This window comes from Pyrgilauda ruficollis, unplaced genomic scaffold (assembly GCF_017590135.1).
Source record: "Pyrgilauda ruficollis isolate IOZ18807 unplaced genomic scaffold, ASM1759013v1 scaffold71, whole genome shotgun sequence".
Classification (NCBI taxonomy): domain Eukaryota; kingdom Metazoa; phylum Chordata; class Aves; order Passeriformes; family Passeridae; genus Pyrgilauda; species Pyrgilauda ruficollis.
The window spans coordinates 2732480-2757545 of record NW_024528933.1 but is presented as its reverse complement, the minus strand read 5'-3'; the positions used below and the strand labels follow the sequence as shown (position 1 = coordinate 2757545).

Here is a 25066-nt window from a genome sequence, read left to right as displayed (position 1 = left end):
CAGAGGCTGGCTGAACAGATGAGCAAGTTGGGAATCAATTCCTGGCAGCAGGCGGGCAGATGGGAAGGATGAGAGCTCGTAGGTGCAGGGCAAATTCGCCCTACTCACTTCCAAACCAACTGCCACACAGAGGCTCCTATTGTGAGGAGTTTTAATTTTATTTTTTTTTTTAGGAAGCCTATGCTTGGATCCTCATTTCATTTTTGTTTGTTTTTTTTTGTTGTTGTTGTTGTTGTTGTTTTTGTTTGTTTTGTTGTTGTTTTGTTTTATGTTTTTATTTGTTTGTTTGGGGGTTTTTGGTTGGTTGGTTGGTTGGGATTTTTTTTTTTTTTTTTTGTAATTTTAAGGCTGGCAGTAAAAATTTCCAAAAGCAAGATTTTGACAGGTCAAATATAAGTCTACTATAATGTTACAAAATGGTTATAGTGCAACTGTATTTTTCTGAAATAATAAGTTCTGGCCAGCTGGTTTTTCATATTAATTGCTGAGTTTTAAGCCTTTCTTAAAAATAAATCTGGATTTTTAAAAATTATTTTTAAAAGCCTCAAATCCCTAATAAGGACTTAGATTAATACTTTTCAAAAGCCATAGCTGCTGTACTACAAAATATGTCACATGATTACATTGGTTTATACACACATATAAATCCTATTGATGTTCATATATCAGTGAGTATCCCCAGATAATATCCTAAGATTAAGTTAACATTTTTTTTAATAAATCATTATTTGCTATAACATTTGATTTAGAGATGTCCCATTATTTAATTACAGTAAAAATTACAGCACCATCCTGCAGTTGCAGAAAAAAAAAAAAAAAAAAAAAAGAAATTTTTTGCTTAGGAATGTGAAACAGATGCAACTCTGTGTGGGCAGATCCATTAGGTTCTGAAGCTGGCTTTGGGAGGTAGAAGAAATACAAGGCTTTGCTCCTGATGGTACTCTGTGACCAGGCAATGTCCAGGCATTGGTATTTTTGTAAGATGTAGTAGGGTATCCACCAAACAAACTCCAGTGCTTACGTGATATCACTCACATCATCACCCAAATTATCTGGTTTTAGACAACTGTCTAACCTCATTTCCAACCCCAGCAGCCTTCCTCTTTTTGTGACTACAGGGTAAAACTGCAGCTCACAACCCTTCCTTTAGGAGAAAAGCAAATCAACTGATGTGGTACTTTCTTTAAAGAAAAAGTACTTTTACACAGAAGTGTGATGAAAGCCTTGAGACCCAGCTCTTTGGTATAAAAATGCTATGAGTAAGTGACAGATCAAAGTCTTTGGGGAGATTTCAAAACTTTAACCTGGGCTTAGTTTTTGCAGCTGATCTCTATCACTTGGTTAGAGGCCAGTGCATCTTCACCTCTGGCAGCATATAAAATAAACCTTGCTGATAATTAGAATGATTTTCTAACACAGCTAACATACTGAAATAGCATGAATGTCCATATTCTTTCAGAGGCATCCTCCATCCATTACAACTTTCTTGAACATATATAGCTGTTTGGTTTGACCTTCTTGCAGTCAGTTGCTTGCCATTTTCCTCGCTTCTGCACAAATACACAATTTCTTCCTCTCACTGGAAAGTGGTAGGAGCCTCTTCTCCAGTTTATGTAGGTTACAGGCTCTCCTCCATTCCACTCCCAGTGTCCAGGATTGACTTGGTCATTCAAACCTGTGTAAATTTAGTAGGACCAAATCAGTGGTGTTTATTGTCACTGGAGCCAGATGACAAGAGAGTCAAGTTGTTCTATAAGTTGTTCTTCATTTAAAAATGCATACAGTTGCATGCTGAGAGAAAACATCTGATAGAACACATGCAAAACACCATTTAGGATTTAGTTAGTCCACTTGAATCACAGTTAGTGCCATATGAATAAAGGAAAGTACACTTCTCTGCAGCAGTGCATTTCTAAAATGTTTTTTTCTCCTTTCATCTATTACATGTCTATGGCCTCATAGTTTTGTCTTTTCATACTTGAAATATCAAGGAGTCTGGGCAGCATCAGATGCCTTCAGATTTCTGCTGAATAAAAAATTTGCAGATCTTTGTGGACCTGATTTACATTGTTTAAATTTACAGTTGTAAAACTGGTTTGGGTTAATTAGTACAATATAAAATATATCTTTTCCCCTAGCCTCTGAGTTGCTAAGACCAATAGGCATGGCATAATTTCAGACATGACCTGTCTTCTTATGAGAGACTAAAAAAGCAAGAAAATTGGCATAACAATCTTTTAGTCTTTATCAAATAAGTTTATTTCTTTCAAGTTAACAGAATTATGATACCATTAAACATCATCCAAAACTAACTGTATTTTTCTAAGTTAGTAGATCCATCTCAGGAAATTACTAAGAGGTGATAATTGCAGTTCAGAATCAGAGAGAAAGAACAATCCTGAGGACAGTATAGCAGAAACAAGAAGGATTAGAAAAAAGCAGTAGCACTAGTATATGAGCTAAGACAGTCATTCACAGAAAGGAGGTACTAAGAAGACCTATTGAAATTCTTTCCATTTCTCATTAAATGTTGTCTAGTAAGAAGTAGCTAAATCTGAAATGATATGACGAAATGTTCTTTAGCTTATCATCTAATTAATTATTAAGATTTCTAACACAAGACAACACCATTAAATTAGGAGTAACACAGATAATTATCTAAGTTAAAACAAAATAAAAAGCTAAATTAGGGATAAATAAAGTAACAGTTGAAAGAAAGATGAGATAAACAAAATTGTAGGAGCTGCACCACAACTATTTTTATTTTAGATTGTGTCAAAATAGGAAAGGTTTCAAGACAAAAACAGTCCAGCAACAGACATAATGATAAACACATCTTTTTGATAAAGACTTATAAAAGTAGCTGGGTCAATTATGGCTTTTTGGTTTATGCCTTGCAGTGAAATAATAAAAGCAGGAGAAATTTGAGAACAATACAGTGTTTGAAAACTGGGCTTGAACTGCTACAGCAGTTTCTGCTTTTCAGTGTGTACAGAAACTGCAGTCTGCAGAGGGGATTTGCAGCCAATATACTTGCCTATCCAAAAGGGCATCTTCCCACTGAAGTCCCACAGCCACTGCATGTGTTGTTCATTAGCTACACTTGTTAGACTCCCCAGGTACCTAAGCTCAAGGAGAGAGGGCAGAGTAATTAGCATTCCACAGAGTGACAGACAGCTCCCATCAACTTATCAACAACGGGTGTTGATTCTAGTATAGAGCATATAAATAATGAGTCACAGGAAAACCACAACTTACTGGCTTGAAGGAATAATGACATAAAGATGAAGTCTTAAAATTGTGGATTACCTGGGGAGGAACCAAAGCCCTAGTCTGGTTTTTCTAACAGAAAAATTAAATCAGCTTGGCAACTGAAGGAAATGCATACAGGAAATATGTGCCTCATACTCACAAACTGTGTTTTAACCTTGGCACAATTATTGATACCTTATTTTCCATAAAATAATGAACTTTCTACACTGAAATCCAAGCCACTGAAAGATACAACTTCATCTATTTGATAGCAGAGCAGGAGATATATTTTTAAAACTGTGTTTTGACAATACTGAAGCTTTGAATAATAAATTTAAGTGGTAATGTTGTTCTGAGAAGTAATCATAGAATCACAAAATCATAGAATGTCCTGAGTAGGAAGAGACTGACAAAGACCATCAAAATCTAACTATTGGCCCTGCACATGACAGCCCCAAGAACCACAAAATCAGCCTGAGAGCATTGTCCCAACACTTTTTGAACTCTGTCAGGTTGGTGCTGTGACTACCACCCTGGGGAGGCTGTTCCAGTGCCCAACCACCACCCTCTGAGTGAACAACCTTCTCACAATATCTAATCGAAATCTCCCCCATCACAGTTACACACACATCTTCTAAAATCAATGTTTGGGTTGTTACATCATTCGCCCCCTCCATTTCCTTCCTAGCCCTCTATCCCAACCCTTTATTTTTTGCATTTTCATCCTTTTCAGTTTTGAGTTTCAGCTGAGATGTTCTGGTTCTCCATCCTCCTGTGAACCTGCACTCAGTAAATGCAGGCATCTCATGATTTCCCCCAGTTGTTCATCACAAGAAATTTGGTATCTGAAAAGCAGCGCATTCTTCAGAGGGTTGTCTGCAGTGACTACACATTTAGTTCAGATTGGAGAGAAGTTGTGGTTTGTATTAAGCAGACTATTTCTGAATTAAGTCAATGCATAAGCTCTGCTCTCTATTTGTACTTATAGTACGCCAGCTCCAAAGGAGGATTTGCAAACCCTAGCCACTGAGTGGCCTTGCCACTGAAAAATCTTCCAACCAGTACCAAACTTACAAGCACCAGCAGGCTACTCTTAAGCCATTTAGAGATCAGGCTAAATCTTTAGGCATTAAGAGACAAATGTCATCCTTCACATTTGCTGGGAACTGTTAGCCATCAGTGGCTCCACTTTCTTATTTATCCCTCTTTGTGTCTGCATTGATATATCACCTTTTTTTACATGTCACACCTAATGTTGCTGTCCTTCTGGTGCTGAACCTCTGGTGCTGGCACTTCTTTTGTCCCATTTTTCTGACTGCTGCTCAGTCTAAAAGTGATGCCAACCCCTTCAGCCTCCCAGAATACCCTGGGTGACAGTTAATAGGGCCAGAGCAAAAAACACTGTTCATAAAAACATTTTAAGAGAGCAAAAAAAACTTTTCTAACATCAGAATAAGTAAATGGTATTGTAAAGATTTTCATTACTTTTGCCAGATAACAGAGACAGAAGATCACTATTGCTCCAGATGAAGTGATGACTGTCTTCTTTAAGAGCTGGGGCAGCAACCATGCCTGAAGGATGGTATGGCAGACTTGAGCTCACTATGGAGACCATGAGCAGATGTTAGAGTGAAAGCTCATCATTAAGCATGCTGCCTAGTTAGAGATCCATGCCTGGAACCCCATAATTGACCTGTATGTCTTCTAAGAGTACTGATCCCATGGATTCCATATGATGCCATACAAATTAGGGAAGCACGAAAAATTTACATGAGAATAATACAAAGTAGTAGTCCACAATATTCTGCACAGTCCCTACTGCACAGAATCTGGACCATTCCTTAATCTGGGCCCACAGGGATGGGATATGAAATAAATTCACTGTGTTTCTGAGGGGGGGATGCTCCTGCTGCAAAGTCCTCCTCCGTTATCCCTGCAGGGCAACCAAAGCGTCAGGGGATGGAGTTGCCCTCTGCTCCGTGCTGCACGGTGGATCTGCCAAGGCCAGCAGGTCAGCTGGGTGTTAGCCCTTGCCTGTGCAGTCACAGCTGTCCTGGGGCAGGCACTGTGCAGTAACAGCAGGCCCGTCAGGGGCACTCTGAGTTCCCAGGCCACCAGAGAACAGCATGTAAAGGTTCACACTGACAACTGTGTACACTCTCCTCACCTAGAGGTGTGGCAGAACAGCCTCAGAACTGTCTGGTAGGGGTCAGGATTGTGCACCCACTGTGGCAGAGTCCCCCAAAACTGCACCCAGTGAAGGTGTCAGCCAAGCTTCAGCTGTGCCTCTCATCAGGGTGAGACGTGCCTGTATGTCCCAAGAGTGACAGGTTTCCACCCTTCTGGGCCAATCTGCCAGGCACAGAATCTCCAGTGAGCTAGGAACAAAGCTGTTACACTGACAAACACTGTTGGGAATTTTCATACTCCATCTCCTTCTACAGGCAGAGTCCAGGAGAGTAGGCGTAGTTAATTCAGGGTGTCCTCCCAGGCTAAGTGCTTCAGCAGCAGGATTCCATTCTGCTTCCCAGTGACTGTGGTTGCACTGACCAAATGGACCTGAGAAGAGCTTTGCACAGCAGTTTCTGTGGTATCGCTACTAGGTGAACCAGAACAAAAATAGAGCTTTTTATCTGACTTCTGCTTAAGGACACTCAAAACCCAGGAACTAAGTAATTTACTTTAGGTGATCATAAAGCATCATGCACCAAAAAGCATCAATATGTGTCAGTAACTGCTCTACCATTTATGACATACAGGTGTAGTCTGAGCAATAACAGTTTCAGACTTCAATCCGTGTACCAGGGAGAGATTCATCACTCACACACAGTGAAAGGAAAGCACTACAATAATTATAATGTAATCTAATCTTTTCTCTATAAGTACAGCTTCACAAGCACATTGCTGAAGAGAGAACAACTGTTCTAATGGTTATACCTGTTTAGGGGTGTTATATATTTTAGGGAAATGAAAGAACATACCACTTCCATAATGTTACTCACTGAATCTTGAGGCATAGGATCAGACACCGGAATTTACAAGATAATGTTATTTATGGAGTGTGCATCTAACACTTCCTAATGTAAATTAGTCAAGATAAGGTGTTATAATGCCCTATTAGGGAAAGAACCCAAACAAAACCAAAAACAAACAAACACCAAGCAAAAGAAGCCACAACAAACCCTGACATGCCACTTTTTTCTGTGCTAAACCATCAATTTAAAATTGTTCCTGTGTGCTTTATAATTTTTGTTATTGAGTCAAGAGCATCCTTTATCCAGTTGCACAAATTAAGGAAACATTTTGGGTAGCTATTAACCTTGAAATATTATTTGGAAAATACTTAGCAGAAAGACTTTACTGATTTTCCATCAAATTGTCTGATACATTTGAAAGTCTTGTACCATTTTGGTAAATTTAACATCAGTAAAAGCACACTTGACTGAGTATGAAGGTCTCCATGGGACACAACATTTTATTTGAACTGCTGTAGTAAATCTGTGTTGTATACTGACGTTGAAGGGTGTGGGGGGTGACTGAAAGACTGTGCTTATCTCAGTCTTTTGTTTGGTCACCTAGGGAGTTATTCTGATGCCTTGAAATTGGTGTCTAGTGTTGCTTACAACACCTCTTATCATTCGGAACATTCAGATGAGAGTGGCAGACATGATGCAGAGCTTGCAGGAGCCCTGCACTTCCAGACTGGCAATTGAAAGCCAGACAGCATACACAAGGCCTTTAAAATTACTCTAGGTACTTGGATCCCTCTGCTGGAGTCACATACAATAGCATGAGTTAAACCAGTCTCTTACAGAATCAGTACTAGAAGAGGGCTACTGTCCTGCTTTGCACTAGAGAACACTGACCCATCATGAAGGATCTAATCTCTTACTTTAGATGTGGTTCTGCCTGTAATTCCAAAGGACTAGGGCCACATGTAGCTGATATAATACCATCAAACAAAATACCATGTCCTGCCTTACACAGCTAGCAGTAAAGGACCTGAAATCTAATAATATTTGAGCTTTAATTAAATGTTCAACTTCAAAAAATATAAAGGCATAATATAACAAGGCAAAAGACATAACTGTGGGTTCTATCTATACAGTTCTTCTGTCCCTTCAGTGGCAGCAGTGAAACAATCTCACACACAAATGAGCCCTGCTGTACTGACCCTTGGGCAGGACATGTTCCTATTGGATAAACAAGAGCTGTGGCATAAATCATCAAAATTGCTTCTAAATCAGACTGCTGTGGGATCACTCAGCCATAATATCCCCCAGATGCTTCTCTTCACATTGCCAAGAGTCTCTTCATGCATACAAATAAAGCTAGAGAAATGAGTTCTTAAACCACCTTTCTCTCCAATGAATTGGAGAAGGGTTAGAAATAGCACAAGATTTTCACAGCAATTAACTGAGATTTCCCTGTTCCCCCCATCCCCAGTTTAACACTGATATATAGAAACTTGCGTCAAGACAAGCACATGTTTTTGTCTGCTTCTACCCCAAACATGGAAACTAAAGAATAGGGTTGTATACCACCTGTAACAGATGGATACAATGTATGTCAATAGAAATTCAAATATGCCTGCATTAGCCCATGCATATGTAGTTATGTCCAGACAACAACTGCTTCCACAATAAATTGATAGCATTACTGTGATGGAATAGAATCATAGACTACCATGATGGAAGGAGCTGCAAGGATCATCTGGTTCCAACCTTTCTGGGCAAAAGGACAGTCCAGACAAGATGGGCCAGCACTCTGTCTAGCTAAACCTCAAAAGTATGTAGTGTTGGGGAATCTACTGTCTCCCTGGGGAGAGTCTTCTAACGGCTGATCTCATCGTGAAAAAAAATTTCCCTTGTGTGTACTTGGAATCTTCCCAGGAATAACTTGTTCCTGTAGCTGTTCATCTTTTCTATGTGACTCCTTGTAAAAAGGGAGTCTCCATCCTATTCTTAGCCACTCTCTAAATATCAAAATATAGTGATAAGGGCTCACCTATGCCTTCTTTCTTCACATGGCAGGCTTTACTCTCCTTTGATCAACTTTGTGGCCCTTGTCCAGACACTTTTCAGCCTGACTACTTCTGTATACTTTTTGTATAGCCTGTTCCCAAGTCCATCATGTAAAGATTGCAAGATTGTCTCAAAAAGGGTAGGGCAGGAGACTGTTAGTGAATCAACTTCAACAGCGCTTGGGCTCTTTTCCCTATTCTGCATAACAGAAAAATTCTAGCAAGGCAAATTAATAGGAGCTTAAAATTTTTATGCCATTTTTGTAGTAGCAAAAAAATTATTCTTTTTTTTTCATGGAAGTTGGCTGATTTACTGAAAGTCAATTCTAATATTTTCATTTAATATCTAGTTTGTTTGATCTATTGAAAATTTACGACTGACCTCCATGGTAGTTTTATTTCCCTATTGGAAACATTTAAATGTCAATAGAATCAGTATTAATAACAGAAACACCACAATTAGTGGTGGTGATGATTGCCAGAGGAGCTGGGGAAAAGCACAAAATAATATTTAATAAGTTATGTTATTTTACCACATTTTAGCGTGTTCCTGGAGGTGTACTTTTGTAAATCAGTTCCAGATGGAGGCAAGGAGTACTCCATTTACCAGGATAAATCTTCCTTAGTCTATGCTAGTATGACATTAATTGAATTAGCACCGCCCTAGGATTCGTTTCCTTGTGGATTCAGTGATATGCCTTGATTTTCTCTGTAGTTTTTTTTTTTTTTTAACACTGTCCTTTAGTTACTGTTGTTTACATTTATTTACTTTTATTCAGTTTAATGTCTACATTGCACACTATGAAGAAGCTACCACCTACAAAAAATATGGGTCACAAAGACCACACTCTTTTAGAAGATAGGAAACACTTCCCGGAAGATTGGCATATGGTTCCAAGAGATCAATTCACTGTGGAAGCCTTCAGAAAAAAATATAAAAATATTCACAGTTTATAGCTATATTTGTTAACAAGTAGCATAATAAAAGCAGATAATAACGAAAAATTGTAAGAGCTGAAATTGTAAGTGAACCAATTAATAGCACAATATTTAGGGTCAGCTCACAAGAGGACATAACATTTACATTTTAGTAAAGAATATCTTCTGTCAGCTGGGAGGTAGTAGTATCAAGATTTTTCTTTTGCATGTTGCCAAGACAACATAATCTGGCATAACTAAGTGGAATGAATCAATGCTTGTTATGTATGCTTGGCCATGATTCACTGTTCAGCATGTCCTTTCACTACTTATGGAACATACTCTGTTTCTATCATTTCCCACTCTTCCCTCTTTCAGTTTTCCTTTGGAGTAATGGAGAGGTCTGGAGTAATGGAGAGGTCTGTTTAAGCCTTTCCTAGTTTTCAGTGCTCATAATTCAGGACAAGGTACAGAGTGTGCCTATCCTTGGACAAGCTTCAAGATACCATGGCTAACATTTTTTCCAGTGCTAACCTAATACCCCTAAAGCCAAAATCTCAAAGGATGTATCCAGAAAACAAGACTGGCATGTTTTTTATCTCCTACTTTCAGACAACAATTATTATTATTATTATTATTGTTGTTGTTGTTGTTGTTGTTGTTGTTGTTGTTGTATATCCTTAAAAAGTCAGAAAGGCACTGTTAAATTGAATATAAAAGTTTTCAAATAGTTACAGAATCTTCAAAGCTACGTTTTCAGAAGAATACAGTGAGGCACACAGGAGCTGGCAATATTTTACCATTGCTATATCAAGAGGAGGTAGTGCCAAGGAAGTGGTGGATAAGAGAGGATTAAATTCTGAGTCTCTACTGACTCCAAGTTTCTCTTCTCCCAAAACAGCTCTCCCTAAATTAGGAAAAGATCCTCACTGCAGATGGACAGCTTTGTGAATTCATGCTGTGATTAAGATAGCATCGCCTCTTGAAGCATTATGAGACTAATATTTCTATCATCCACTGTGTTTGAATCTCAGGATTTGTGCAATTTTTGAGGGGAGCTGTGCAGGGCAGCGAAAGCTGGGCTTATTCAAATAAATTTGGTCTCAAGAGCAGCATTCAGCTCAAGGCAACAACAGTGCACAGCAAATGGATGATGATCTCTTACTGTTCTCTGCAAGCCCGAGCAGCAGTGTTCCAGGTGACCTTATGATTCACTACCAGGAAGTAGCAGCTGCCCTCATGATAAGTCCATCCAGAGGGACATCTCTTCATAGTTACCTCCTAAAATAAAAGAGGAAGAGGTAAAACAGACTTCTGTCTATGCACAGATAGTCTGTGCTCTAGTGTCCAGAATTAAACCATGAACTTTGGTGTCTATAAATAAAGCTACAGCATTGCTTAAAAGATCAAAATCCTCTAAAGATTTTATATTAGTTTGGACACTATTTTCTGTCTCCTGTAATCTGTACAGGGAAAGCAGTGCAACAAAATTCAGCATGACATCTTAAGTGGTGGGGGGAATACATGTTTACAGAATACCTAAGTAAGTTTATTTTACTAAATTCCACGTATTGTCCCACAGACTTCATTCACTGACTGTGTTATGCCCCCATCATCACAAGCACCACAGCACTAATGCTCATGTGGTTTGTCCAGGAGCACCTGTGGACAGAGAGAAAAGGCAACCACAGCAGTCAAGTCCTCATCATATTCGTGGGAAAATTTTGTCTCTGCTGAAAGCAAACCTGAATCTGGATAACATTTATGCCCTATTCAAGTAAATAACAGTTGCAGGAAGGTCCTCTGCTTTAAGGTATCACCAATCATAGACTCCATGCTCTGACACAGATACCTACAAATAGCTACATTTTTACCTTGCTTTGGGAATTCCAGAATTTCCATGATATTCCATCACACTGAAATAACTTCTGTGTGCTTTCTTCATAATGCAAGAGACCCTTTAAATCTGATGTACAAGCCTTTTGAAAAGAGTTAAAGTCCTGGAAGAGAAAATGTCATTTGAAAATTTGAAGGAAAATAATTACACAAAACAAGTGAAATGAAACAGATTGATTAGGTCTTATATCAAAATTGTATGCCATGAAAACTCTTCTAGGTGTTAAATCATTTTGGAAAACAACACAACTGAAAACAGATGGTGAAAATGCCCATGGAAAAAAAGGTTTCATACCTTATGTCTTGATCTTGGTTCAGCTGCAAGTTCTGCCTTATCAGCCAGTGGGATTTCTGTTTTCCTAGAGGAGATTACATTTATCTGTGGTTGTGCCTTCTTGTTGGTTTCAGCTGAGGAGGTGTCATCCTCTATTTTGAGTGATACAATCCCATGATACTTCATTTTACAGTATCACACAAGAAACGGAGAAGAAAAGAGAGGGTTACAAGCAGCTCTTAAATAAACTAAATTAAAATAATAAAAAATTAATTATTATACAAATTATCATAAATCAAGGGAAATTACACCAAAGAAAAAGAAAGATAGAAAAATAAAGTATTAGACATAAAAAATTATTAGGAGTGATAAAGCCTGGAAAGAGCAGAATCAGAAAGAAATCATGGAAATGTCCAACCAATACCCATAATACTCTTACTTTGAAAATCACATGTGTTTCATTTCTAAATACAGATGAAGGATGAACCTGAAAAATGTAGAACAGCATAATGAGATGGGTATATTAATGTATTATAAAAACAAGAAGACCTTATGTAACACTCTACTACTAGGCTATACATCATGCAGAGCATGTCTTGGTTCAGTTCTTTCTCTTTTAGTATAGAAACATATAATTTCTGAAAGGAGCCATTAAAAAGCACAAATTACAAGTGTAATGCTCAGTTCATAAAACCAGATTCCAGGAACTTTTAAGGTCACAATAGCAGAAAGTTACTAAATACCTAGCTAAATCAATATAGCTTAAGCAGGAGAATCAGTGGACAAGGTTTGAATAACTATTCCGTGTGTAAGCTAACAGTATTTTCAGCTTTATAACTTCAGTACCAGATGCACAGCTTCTGTACATTTGCCTGGTTCCACCAATTTCTAACTCACCCATAATTTTTATAAGATTGGAAGTTTCATAATTGCTGAAGTTGCTTCATGACTGTTTTCTCCCCCAAGTCTTGATTTTATTCCTCTCTTGCATACAGGGATCCTCAAAATGTTTGGTGTGGTTTTGGCTTTTTCCTTACAGTTTTTTTTTAAATAGCCCCCAGGTCTGACTCAGAGCAAACTAATGTAGTTTATAGTTATTGTGTGGTCAGATAGAATTGCTACAAAAATGACAGTTAAATGAAGATATCACATCACAATAAATTCACAAATCAGTTCATCACTGAACTACAGAAGTATCTTACTATTCTGCCATTTCCAGTTGCTCTCAGCCTGGTCGTTGACCGACTCGCCAAGCTGTGCTCCTGCCACAGATCCCCTCCATGCTCCCTCTTCCCTTTGGAAGGAAGCAGTGGGATCCCTTCCAAGGAAACATTGCCAGGCCTGGAAGGTGATGAGGAGCCCGAGGAAGCTGGAAACAGTGTGCCTCTCCCCCAGAAGTCATGCTTGCTTTGGCCAGAAGAATAGTTGCATTGACCTGAAAGCATAGAAAATGGCAGATGGTCAGCTCTAACTGCATGAGCAAAAATAACTGGTCATGTTGACATGGGCACATAAACAGCTTGTCCTTAAAAGCTGGATGATTCTTTCACTTGAAGTAGTTGATTTGCTGTTTGTTCAGTCACCCTTGTTTCTGGGGTTATCTATGACTATAACTGCAGCTACTATCTATGTAAGATTTTATATGTGATGCACCTGTCTACCCACAGGTCAGAATTTCAACCAAGCATTTGCTTTCATTCTTATACTGGGCTTTGAAATGCTGTGGTTTTTGGCCATGAATATACAGGTCTCTTTAACTACCATTGATGATACTTCCATCATCCCCCAAAAATCTTCTTCTCTGAAATCTAGGATACTGCTGTTTCAATGAAGTCACTGAGTCAGTTAAGTCCTGATTTACACTAGGAATATTTAGGAGAAAATAAATCAGAAATTTTAAAGGGTCTTTTTGTAACATGAAGCCTAATTCACTGCAATGTGGATATTTTAAATATTGTTTCACTAAACACCAGAAGAAACACTCTTCAGCGGTCAGAGGCTGCAGCTGCTTTTCTAGTTATTTCTGTTTTTCTACTGTTTTCCTATGTTTCTATTTCTAGAGTTGCCTTCTTTTTGATATGATTTCAGACACTGCACATTTGATCACTGAAAAACACAATGATAATGCAGTCTTCAAAGACTAAACTGTTTGCTGTGAAGTTGTGGACTGTGCTTTTTAACCATTGGAAAATATATTGCTAAGAGAAGGGTTAATTTGCTACATTTCTTTTTTGAGAGGAAAGAAAATCTCTTTTACAGAGTGTGCAGCAACTAAATAATAACTGGAAAAAAACATCTAATGGATCTAAAACCAGTTTTTCCCACTTTAATAAATGCGAACTGAACTCATGTTGTTATGAAAAGTGGTTTTTTTCCTGGCACTTTTCTCATTTTGTACTCATTGCTTTCCTCATGCTGTGTTTCCTAAGAGGATGCATATGATTGTGTGAGAGAATAAAGGGCCTGCAAGTGTCAAGCCTGTTTTCTCTAAAAATAAATTAGGCAGTTTGATCTAATGGTGAATGTTAGGAGCAACTCGTGGTTGAAAATAGGTAGCTACTCAGCCAAGATTGTCCCACCTTCTTAGTCACAAAGATCAAAAGAGAATACCTCCTTTTGAGTCCAAAATTTTCACTACAGCTTTTGTCCGTGTGCCAAGAACAGCATTCACAGGGGAGTTCAGAACTACTTCAAAGACTTCATCATCTTCCTCTAATCCGTCATAGGTAATTGCTATATTCCACATCTTGGTTGACACTCCTAACAGAAATAAACATTTTAATTACTCTTTAAGTGCTATTTCAATCAATCAGGGTGTCAAAGAAATTGATTAATTAACATGTCTGCAGCTAGAGTGGAGTAGATTGTGTATGCTATTGTGCTCCTACTGACTGACTGGGCTCCTGCTGTTCTTCCAAATAACATTAAGTTTGAATTTGTTCCTGGGCAATGATGATTCAGTTGAAGTGCATACACTGTAACAAAAAGCTGCTGTAGATGTGCTAAATTGCTCTGCAATACATAGATTTAGGACTTCCACAGCAATTTTCAAGAGAAAATGTATCATAGAGTTTGTATCTGAAAAGTTTAACTTTAAAGATGGAACAGTTATTTAAAATACCTGCAAATGGATCAAAAATCATGTTAGATTGAAGTGCAACCTTTTAGGCAAACTTTACCATTGTTTTTTCTTGTTTCCTTGTCTTTACTGGGTAATTTCAGAATTGTATGTGAATGAAAAAGGGCCTTGGACACCTTGAATAACCTAAGTTGTTCTCAGTTTTGTCTAAATTTGACCTGTGTCCTGGGCCTTACCTATAATGACTGAAGTCTTTAAAGCATCCCACAGATCAGCTCAGGTGAGTCCTATGCAGCCTAGTTGTTGGGAGATTAGGAGACAATTTCAGCACTGTTGATATTTTAACCAAAGTAAAAGACTGTAGGCAATCTTATGTTAAATAATAATAATTCCAACTCACTAAAGAAGCCTACAGCACTTCCATAAAATGAGCCCAAGTCTTAAATACTATTCAGCTTCTCTAGCTACAGATATGTAACAGATTTCACTCTCCAAGTCAAGAGGTTACTCTTCTAAAATCAGAGAATTAATTTTAGAGTTATTCAGTGCACTATTTCATACCTGGATCAAACTGAACAAGCTTGGAGGGAGTCACAGTGAAGTCCTTTCCCAACCTAGCAGATATTTCATTGACCTGAGAAGAAATCAAACAGTAGATACTATGCTGTGACACATTTCACCAAACCACTGCATTCTGCTGCATGCTGAAGGTACTTTGCACATCTCAAATAGACAGGACAACCTGTACATATACTCAGGGTGGAAAAAAGGATAAAGACCTGAAGAACAAACCTTCTTATGTGCAATTGTCATTCTGTTCTTGCTCATGGCTTAAAAAATGCATCATTAAAAAAAAAAAAAAAAAAAAAAAAACCAGCCCTATCTTATAATATTGCTCATTCCCCTCTGAGACTGCTATTTGACAACACCAGGTAACACTGCTGTTCACCATGCCTGGGGACCCTGCCATACCTGGCTCCTGGAAAAGCACATCCTGTCATCTCAGAAGAGCAGCAGCAACTTGGCCACATTTTCCCATCTGGCCCTTTGTGATATCCTGAAAGAAGCTTTTTCACGCAGAGCCTATGTCACTCCCAAAGACCCATTAGGATAGATGTGAACCCTACACATGTAAATACAGGGATCCCAGCAACTCCCTGAATTTTCATAGGAGGCACCAGAGGACACCAGTTTCCGCACTTGATGCTGGAATCAATTTCACTGGTCTCTTTCTGCAAGTAATAGCTGCAGTAGCATCACCAGCGTCTGTGAAGGGTAGGATAAGATGGCCCCTGAGGGCCATTTAACAAAATTCCCACTAATTTCAATAGAAGAAAAATCAAAATTATGTTTCTTATTAGTGCTATAATCCTGAGAAGCTGGGGGGGGGGGGGGGGAAGTGGTATTTCTCTAGCAAGGGGAGCTGATTAAATACTGGAATTTACATTTTATGAGGAAAGATAAAATTTGTGAAGGCAAGTTGCACAAAGCCTGTTTTACAAAATTATGGCGTGCAGCTTTCCGTCTAGTCATTTTGACATAACACAGAGGCAGTCATTGAAGGTATAAGGGGTTTTCCTCGGCTGTGGGCAGTAGGAGGTGAAATGGAGAAGGCTGCCATGGCGACGTAGTTGCGGTACCTATACTTCCTGGGCTCCTCCAGCCTGAGAAGGCAAAACAAAAGCTCCAAGGCCCCAGATTGCCCAAAACCTGGATTTTAAAGTGGCAGATCCTGGAAACCAAACTTCTGAGCACAGTGCCAAAGGAAACTGCCTGCTCTGTTTTTTCATCAAAACTGAAACGCTGCTCCAAAATATTCCAGGTTTGGTTAATTAGCATGTCTACTTAAAACTCAAGAAATTTTGTCAGAAGTGTTTCAGCCATCTGTAGGAGCAAGGACAATGTCCCAGTAAGTATGGATGAAATCACATGGCCTCTTTGATGATTATTGAATTATATTTGCATCTGAGGAATAAAATAACAGGCTGCACTTATTAAGTTAGGTTGTTGGCTTTTGGCTTTACCTTCACAGTTATAAAGGCAGACTCCCCCAGGTATCCTGCCCTGGTGATTTTCAGAGACATCACTCCCTTGTTTTCACACACCTCATATTCAGTGTGTAGCATTTCAATTTGAGACCACCGTAGCTCCAGCCTGTGGGAGAGAAAGGAATGTGAGTTTAGAGCAAAGCCACCTGGCCAGCCACCCCCAGCCCCTGCTGCTCAGGGGCTGTGTGAGGAGCCTTCTCTCCTGACTGCTGTTTTAGCCAATACACATACTGAGTCTTTGTCTCCAAATCAACATATTTGTGTGATTTAACTGATTAGAAAGAGGCAGTAATAAATCTTCCAGACCAGCTCTGATGTACCCTAAACCACACTTGAGTCTGTTTTACAGCCAGAGGGATTCTGCAGTAATTTTAAGAGCATTTTGTCCATAACAACAATAGGCCAAGACAAGATATCACTGTTTATCCTGGTTCCCTTTAGCCTTGCAGTTTTATTACACTCTCACTCCCCAGTCTTTTCTTAGCAATATCCTTCTTTCCACCCATGTCTTCCTTCATCTATCCTCCATCTCTCCTCCTGTAGCACACAGAGTATGCTCTAGGACTTTTCTGCCTCTGTGCAAGGGCCTTCTCTCCTTCCCTTACTTTAGTACTCTGCACACTTCACTCTCCAGCCTTTCCCCTGTCTCATTCCAGGTGTCTTATGCACTGAATTTTAGAATTTTTTATGGAGGGTGGGGGCAGTATCTGAACCTCAGAAGAGTGTGTGCTGCACAGGATCGCCAGTAAAGATCTTTCCCTTTTTAAAGCTGTAATAAAAAATAGTGAGAGTCAGAGAATGATGGATGAGCTGAGCTATTTACAATTTGGACTTTACTAAAACAAACTTCTAGGCCTTTCACAGCTGACTAGCTCTATCACCAGTGGAAGTTTCCTCCTGTTCTCCTCTATCCTCTGATGTTAATTTTGTGGGAAACCCATTTAGAAGCTGATTTGCTTTATTTTTGCTAAAGAAGATGGATGTGCCAGATGTAGTCCAGCAGCATTCAAATAAAAGCTGGGACATGAAAAAGAAATTGTGTATTTTGAACCAGTGACCATTAGGTGATAAATACTTTAAATTGAAAAAATACCTCACAAGCTTTTCAATCCAATATTAAAATGCTATTTTTTCACTAAAATTTCCCTTTGGTCTACTAGCAGATAACTTCAGTGGAGCACCTATTTTCTGCAAGACAAGAGTTTTTTCTTTGCTCTTCTCCTAAAACTGTGCTATGTATTGCCATTCATTTACAAGGAGTTGCATTTTCCTGTGAGAAGTGGCATCACATAATGGTGATTTTTCATCTGCAAGCCAGCACCAAGCAGCTGAGCTGTCCATGCTCAGATGTGTTTGTGTATGGGGACATCTTTTGGCACAGCATATAACTGCCTAAATGCTGCCTCCAGCTCAGCCCAGTCCCTGTTCTCTCTCCAGTGTGCAGAGAAGTGCTCTGCCCCTGGGTACAGCTCTCTGCTTCTCTTTCTTCACCATGAGTCCTGGTTTGTGAGTAGCCAGTTTAGCCCAGAAACAACATATTGTCTTTTTTGGGGTGTTTTTTTGGTTTTTTTTGTTTGTTTGTTTGGTTTGGTTTTTTTGGGTTTTGTTGTTGTTGTTGTTGTTGGTTTTGGTTTTAGTTGGTGGGTTTTTTTTTTTTTTTTTGTTTTGTTTTTGGTTTTTTGGGGGTTTTTTTGGTTTTAGTTGGTGGGTTTTTTTTTTTTGTTTTGTTTTGTTTTTGGTTTTTGGGGGGTTTTTTTGGTTTTTTTTTTTTGTTTGGTTTGGTTTGGTTTGGTTTTGGTTTTTTTTTTTTTTCCCCTCTGATTAAATAAGTTGGTTGAACACTTAGCCCTGTTTTCAGGAATAAAGAGAAGCTTTGCCTCTGCTGAAGAGCTACTCACACTTCTGGCTTTTATCATCAAAGCCCAGTTGGCATGATATTCTAATTTTTCTACATGAAGCTTATGGTATATCACAAGGAGATATTGGATAGTATGTCTAACACGTGCAGTGGATGACAAAGAAGGTGCTGAGTGCTCTCCACCTTCTTTCAGTGCTCTTTTGACTCATAACTTTGTCATTTGAGAGCATCTCCTCCACTGTAATCTCAAGCTTGTGAAAAATGCACTGCCATCAGCTAAGGGCAAGAGTGACCTGCAGCTGCAGGACCATGTTCATGAAGCAGTAGTCCCCCACTTCAGCACGCAGCATCTCAGATCTCCAAATGCCCAAACCCACTAAATGCATTGTTTTCCAGTGAAGCCCTGAAGGCCCTTGAGAACTGTGACACAGTCTAACCTGGAGCTCAACCCTTGCTGAGCTTCAAGAAGGCTTCAAGAAGGCTTCACCTTCTTGAGGGGAAGAAACCTTTTCTACTCTAACAAAAGCAATGGCAAGTTGAGTTGTAGCTATGTCCATGTCTGCATGGCTTCAAGCCCAGCACGTGTTCATTTGCCCCAAAGCGAGACAAGAACAGTACAGCACAGCCCGTGTCACCAAGGAGCGGCACTACCTTTGGGGTGCTGCAGAGTTTCCACTGGCATCTGTCACTTGAAACTCCAGGTTGTCTGAATTTACTTCTCGTGATTTGTTGATGACATAAAGTATGATTTTGCTGTTTAAATCCTTTTGGCTGAATCTTTCCTGAATGAATCCACCTAGGAAAGACAAGTTATATGCAGGTGAACCAAAAGCCTGCTAATAAGAACCATGTAGGTCATATAGACTCTTTTCAACTTTTCTTTTTGTTGAGAATCTGAACTTTGAGAAATGCAAGTTTATAGCTAAGCAGCAATATCTCTTCATTATAAACCCCTGCCAATTTCTTTATGTGTAATCTGTTTATCAAAAGGCCAAGTTCAATATTAATATTTTATTTCTTGACAGAAATAAAAAGGTTTCTCAACAACAGCTATTAAAAATTATTTCAAACTCTTTGAGGATTCACAACAAACTTAAGACTCAGGTTTCATTGTAAAAGTTTTATTATTACAATCAAACTTTGCCCAAAAGTTGCTAAGAAACTTTAATTCTGTCTATCAAACAAACATTAACAGGATAGGGTTTGAAATCTCGTCTGGTATGGCCCAAAATAGAGATTATAAAAGAAATCACCTGTTGTTGTATTTTCCAGGTAGCCATAATGAGGACCTCGCAAAATCTTAAAAATTATTTTGTCATCTTCTGTATTGGGGTCATATGCCCTCAGGAACCTGGCAGTAATATAGATCCCATAATTGCCATTCTTCAGCAGTTCCACATCAGAAAAACAATGGAGATGAATAATTTTTGGTGCCATTTTGTCCAAATGATCCACCTAAATCAAAGTTAGACATTCATTTTATAACATCAGAGTATTCTCTGTCCTGCTTTTGCTAAAAGAGCAGTAGCCAGATCAGGGTGGCAATAGCCACTTTGGCTCACAGTCAGCTGCAGACCCCTGAGTTCTAGTTAAGTTGTACTTCACATGAAAAGTTTCCAGGCCCAGATTACCCATCACTTGCCACATGTAGCAGGGACATGTACACTCTGGGGAGTGTAACACAAATGCTATATACCTGTGCCCTGATGTCCCACATTTCCCATAGTCTTCATTTTTTATGTCATTTTCTTCACAGCAAAAGATAACTGCAGTAGTCACCTCTTTTTTTATAATAACAATGCCATCTTTCACAAATTCTGGTGAACCTTCTAGCAGTCCACAATGGTCATTACTGTTCCCATATCTCCCCCTCTGCTGAAATAGTATTCATCAATCATCATGTAACTTGAAACTTTGTCATCAGGAAATATTAACATCCTCTTCATTAGTATCAGGGTTTTGAAACAGAGAATTTTGACATGCAGTGCAACCAGACATACTTTGTGTACTGAACCATGCCAGATAGATACCAAAAATCATAGCAAACAAATCTGAGCCTATGACAAAGTATGAAGGACTTGAAAACAGGGGAAATAGGAAGTGAACAAAAAGATTCTAGCAAAGAAAGAATCAGAGCAGGCATCTTACACAGACTCTCAGAGAGAACAGGGTGTCTAGGTGGAGAAGCAAAGTGGCTGTAATTCAAGATTCCTGTGACATGAAGATCAGCAGTCGTACTCACAACCCCATATGTGCAAATCACAGGGTCAGGCACCAAGTAGGAAGGCAGAGCAGGAGAAAAGTTCTATCCTTCCCATAGTTGAGATTCCTATGTAAAATTTTTAGCATGCGAGTATTAAGTATATAAGTATTTACTTGCTTATCTTTATGCATTTTGGTAAGTAGTTAGTTCCCCAAGTTAATTATCCATGGAACACAGAAAGCAAACTTACTAGATGCACAGTTAAATCAGAGACAGCAGCAAGTACCACCTGTCATCAAAACTGCTACATTTTTTACCTTATCATACTATTTATCTCTCTTAAGTAGGTCTGTAGTCACACTTGCCTGAATGGTGAATGTCACTGGTTCGCTCTGCACGCTCCCATTCACAATGAAGCCTTGGTTAGTCCTATCTGAGGCAACAAATGTAAATCTGTCAGTTTGGGAATTCCCACCTTGGTGCTTGTATGCAACATCCCTGTTGTCCACATCTTGCTGTGTGAAATTGTACTGCAGTAACATTGCCCCATTATAATAGAGATGACCGTACTGGGGGAGCTGAGCCAAAAGGAAGGTAAGGTTTTCTTTCGCAGTATCTGGGTCTGAAAGCTGCAGTACATCAGGAGTAAGAAGTGCCATAGCTCCTTCAGTTAATCTTAACCCCATGTTCCTAGATAGAGTGGGCAAAGCCTGGTCAGCTGCCTCCAAGGCAATCTTGAATGTCCCATGCTTAGTCCTCAGTCCGTTGCTGATGATGAATCTGGCAAAGAGAGGCAAGGCAGTCTTCAGCATCTGTTCTTGATTCATCATGTACTGAAATGAAATGATAATGCAGACCTTTACTACAGGACTTGCCTGTGTTGATACTGCAAAAGTAGAAGAGCTGGGTGGAGCACAAACCCAGACACTGAGTGGAGTGGACGTCAAACTTAAAAACATGAAAGCAGACAGCCAGGTATATGACAGGAGTTACAATGCACTGGCAGGGATTGAGCAGATGCTAGAGGCCTTAAAGATCAACAGTTGTAATGGAGTTGATCTCAGCTTCTAGCTGAGATACAGGTGGAACAGATCTAAAAGGAAAGGCTGCCTGGGGGGCTTATTGTAGCTTCCGGTGTACATATTTTACATATCCTTAAAATTTATCTTCACTTGGTTACCTGGCAGTAGCACCTACAGCTTACAGAAAGAGGTATGTGAATTGCATGACCTGCCTGGTTTGGTTTAGTTTGGCTTTCTTTCTGTTTTAGTTTGGATTTCTTTCTGTTCACTGCTACAAATCTTTTCTACCCAATGCCCCCGAAACTAAAAACCAAACTGGAGAAACATTCAGCCTTATCTCCCTTCATGGGTTTCTTTAGGCACTAACTGTATCTTTAAATTTTCATCTATTCAGCAGAATATGATTTATGTTTCTTTACAAAAGTAAGTAAAGTTTCACTGAAATTCTAAGCTATTGGGCAGAACTGTACAAATTGATAGGATAATATTAATAACAGATATCCATAGCATAAATTTATCAAATGGTCGTATCTGCACAGTTCTTCTTCCATGCTGGGAATTTCTATCAATAGCCACATAGTTTCTTGTAGTTCTCTCTCAAATAGTGATGTTTCTTTAGATACACTAAAGGTTTGATTATTCACTGCAGATAGTTTTCCTTTCAAAACTAAGAGAAAGGTGCCCAAGGCTGTAGAGGAAAATCTGTTGGAAGCTCTGCTTGTTTTTTGACTGAGATACCATTAGTTTTCTTCATAGTCACTTGTATGGAGCTGAGGTTTTGATTTGTGATTTATTTGTGCTAAATATAGCTAAATAGTGTTGATAATATAAGGATGATTTGGTTACTGCTGAGCAGTGCTTATACAGCATCAAGGCTTTTTCTGCCTCTCACTCTGCACAGCCAGTGATTGGGCTGGGTGTGCATAAGGAGCTGGGAGGGGGCACAGCCAAGACAGCTGACCCCAGCTGACCCAAAGGATATCCCAGACCATCTGGTGGCATTCTCAGTGTATAGAGCTGCGGGAAGAAGAAGGAGGGAGGAGGAGACGTTTGGAGTTGTGACATTTGTCTTCCCAGTCACTGTTGTGCGTGATGGAACTCTGCTTTCCTGGGGATAGCTGAACACCTGCCTGCCCACAGGAAGCACTGAATGAATTCTTTGTTTTGCTTTGCTTGTGTGCACAGCTTTCAATTTACCTATTAAACTGTCTGTATCTCAACCATGAGTTTTTTCACTTTCACCTTTTCAGTTCTCTCCCCAGTCCTACCAGGTGGGGAGGGAGCAAGCAGCTGCCTGGTGCTTAGTTGCCAGCTGCAGTTAAACCATGACAGAAGCCTACCAGCTGGGTATGGGCTTTTGCCATACAAGTGACAGCACGGTCTGCAGAAATTTATTATTAAATTTAGTTGTGGAGAAAAATAAGGAGAAAACCAATCTTTTAGCCTTTAAAATTAATCTTCGATTTCATGGGCAAGATCATTATTTATGTATTTTCTTCTGAAAAGAATTACATGGAACATTTTCATGCGTGCAACAAAAACTTTTGAGGGTATATGAAACTAAAAATTGCTCTGAAAATGTTTCATGATCCTTCATGTCCCATCAACTTATAGCATGTATGAGTTAACAGTCTTTCTACATAAATTTCAGCGATTATGCCACACACTACATGCAGAAACGTTTTGTAAGGTGGTTTTCACACAGGTTTGTTCTGCCTGAGTCAGAGCAGAGTCTCGTGTGCAAAGAAATTTGTCTCTACTAGAGTGGGACAGTTGTTTCAGACTGTATGAGGGCCAGCCTAGCTGGCTGCTTTCCATGTAGCACTATTCTACCATACTTAAGTGAAATGGGGAGTGGCAGACATTTACTGGATTGTCTGTTTCTCCTTGGTCTCTTGACTGCAGACCTTGAAGATGTACTTTTAAAATTACAGGGTCAACACCTAGTGTATTGCTGCATGACTTGAATGTGAGTGACTTTCAGTAGGTCATGGAACATCTTACTGTGTCACAGAGACTGTCCATGTAAAACTCCTCATTGCCTTCACCAAGACTGTATGATTAGAGCTTGATCACTTGTAAACTGGCACTGTGCCATGAAACAGATGGGAATGAGCATAGGCAGACCAGGGACTATGTAGCAGTTTGAAATATGTTTACTGAGGATGGTATTCCCATCTGGGAACCTAGAGACATCTGCCTATACTGACCTAATGCTATTGTGCCAATGGTAAAAGGGTTGTGCTATTTGTAAACTACCTGAAATCAAATACAGAACTAGAATAATGATGATAAATACTGTGTTAGGAGAAAAAAGGGAACAGCACCTTCAGTTAAGACCTTAACCTTCTCTCAAAACACCTGGAGGATTGCAGCACAAGTGAATTTTCTGTCATTCTTTTGATGGTGTAAAAACGTTTGGATGATGTCTCAAACAATATTTAGTGAAAGACTTAAAAAATTCAGTTCATTAATTTGAATATTCATCCAGCCTTCTCCAGAATGCCAGGTAGGAACAAAGCTCCTGCATGGATATGTCAGACTGAAATTTACCATGAATTTCATTCACTGCTCAGTTTCACAGGTGATGAAACTGCCTGTGTCCAAGACGTCCTTCTGCACTTTTGGAGATTTTGATTTTTGCTTATTTCTAGTTTATGTCTACTTTGTAATTTCCTCAGGAATGGAGAGCAGCCAGTATTCTCACTCTGATAAAATTTAGGATACAATTCCCAGGCAAAGTTTGGAGGACATGTTGCATGGTTTGATTTCACAACTATCAACATTTCATGCTTTCTGCAGTTTGATGGCAATGGAGTTGGCTACAGGACCTACCATCTGCCATGGCATTTAAAAGATAAAAATGGAATCATAAATAGTGCCAACTCATTACAAAATCGAGCCAGCATGTCAAAATGGAGGACATTAGCATGTTCTTTTAGCATTCTGCTGCCAGCATCTGATGTCAGGTTGCTAATCACTTGAAGTCATCTGTCCAAACAAGCACTGCCAAATCTTTCTTCCAGGCCAACAGCACCAAACAATACAGGTAAATTTATGTCTGAAGGAAGTACTTTAGTGCGAAGTAAAAATCTGGTTAGTTAATTCCTCCTCCTCCTCCCGAAATTACCCATATGATTAGTTCCTTGTTGAAATAATAATACTGTTCTGCCAGAATATTTATATGTCTACACAAAACCAAATTATTTTCCAAATTATAACATCAAGGAACTTAATTATTGGGATTAAAATAGTTATAAAATATCAGTATTTATTAAGCGTCATAACCTCACTTTAATAAAACTGACTTTCTGGTTTGGGTCTTAGCCATTGACCTAAACAGAAAACATTGAGTTTATCCACATTTGCAATTTGCCTAGCCTTGTTTGATCTGCTTTTGATAGTGTGATATGGGAGTCATACTGACACAAGCCACTATACTACACTGCCCAAACTAGGGCTTGCAACCTTACTTGAAATATCTAATTCTAGT

The 25066-nt window shown here is 39.1% G+C and overlaps 1 protein-coding gene across 1 annotated transcript in view; it reads right to left on the bottom strand.

Moving 5' to 3' along the window:
- Positions 1-1447: 1447 nt before the first annotated feature.
- The window catches only part of FREM1 (FRAS1 related extracellular matrix 1), a 56928-nt gene continuing 33309 nt past the window's right edge, over positions 1448-25066 (bottom strand). Inside the window, exons 24-36 of the mRNA XM_041485563.1 lie at positions 20917-21331; positions 19602-19803; positions 19000-19144; positions 16467-16596; positions 15004-15076; positions 13974-14123; positions 12566-12798; positions 11803-11850; positions 11385-11543; positions 11068-11193; positions 10359-10474; positions 3038-3123; positions 1448-1675 (exon numbers count right to left, since the gene is read on the bottom strand). Coding sequence (XP_041341497.1) covers positions 1476-1675; positions 3038-3123; positions 10359-10474; positions 11068-11193; positions 11385-11543; positions 11803-11850; positions 12566-12798; positions 13974-14123; positions 15004-15076; positions 16467-16596; positions 19000-19144; positions 19602-19803; positions 20917-21331 — 2083 coding nt within the window. The 3' untranslated portion in view covers positions 1448-1475. The remainder of the gene's footprint in view (positions 1676-3037; positions 3124-10358; positions 10475-11067; positions 11194-11384; positions 11544-11802; positions 11851-12565; positions 12799-13973; positions 14124-15003; positions 15077-16466; positions 16597-18999; positions 19145-19601; positions 19804-20916; positions 21332-25066) is intronic.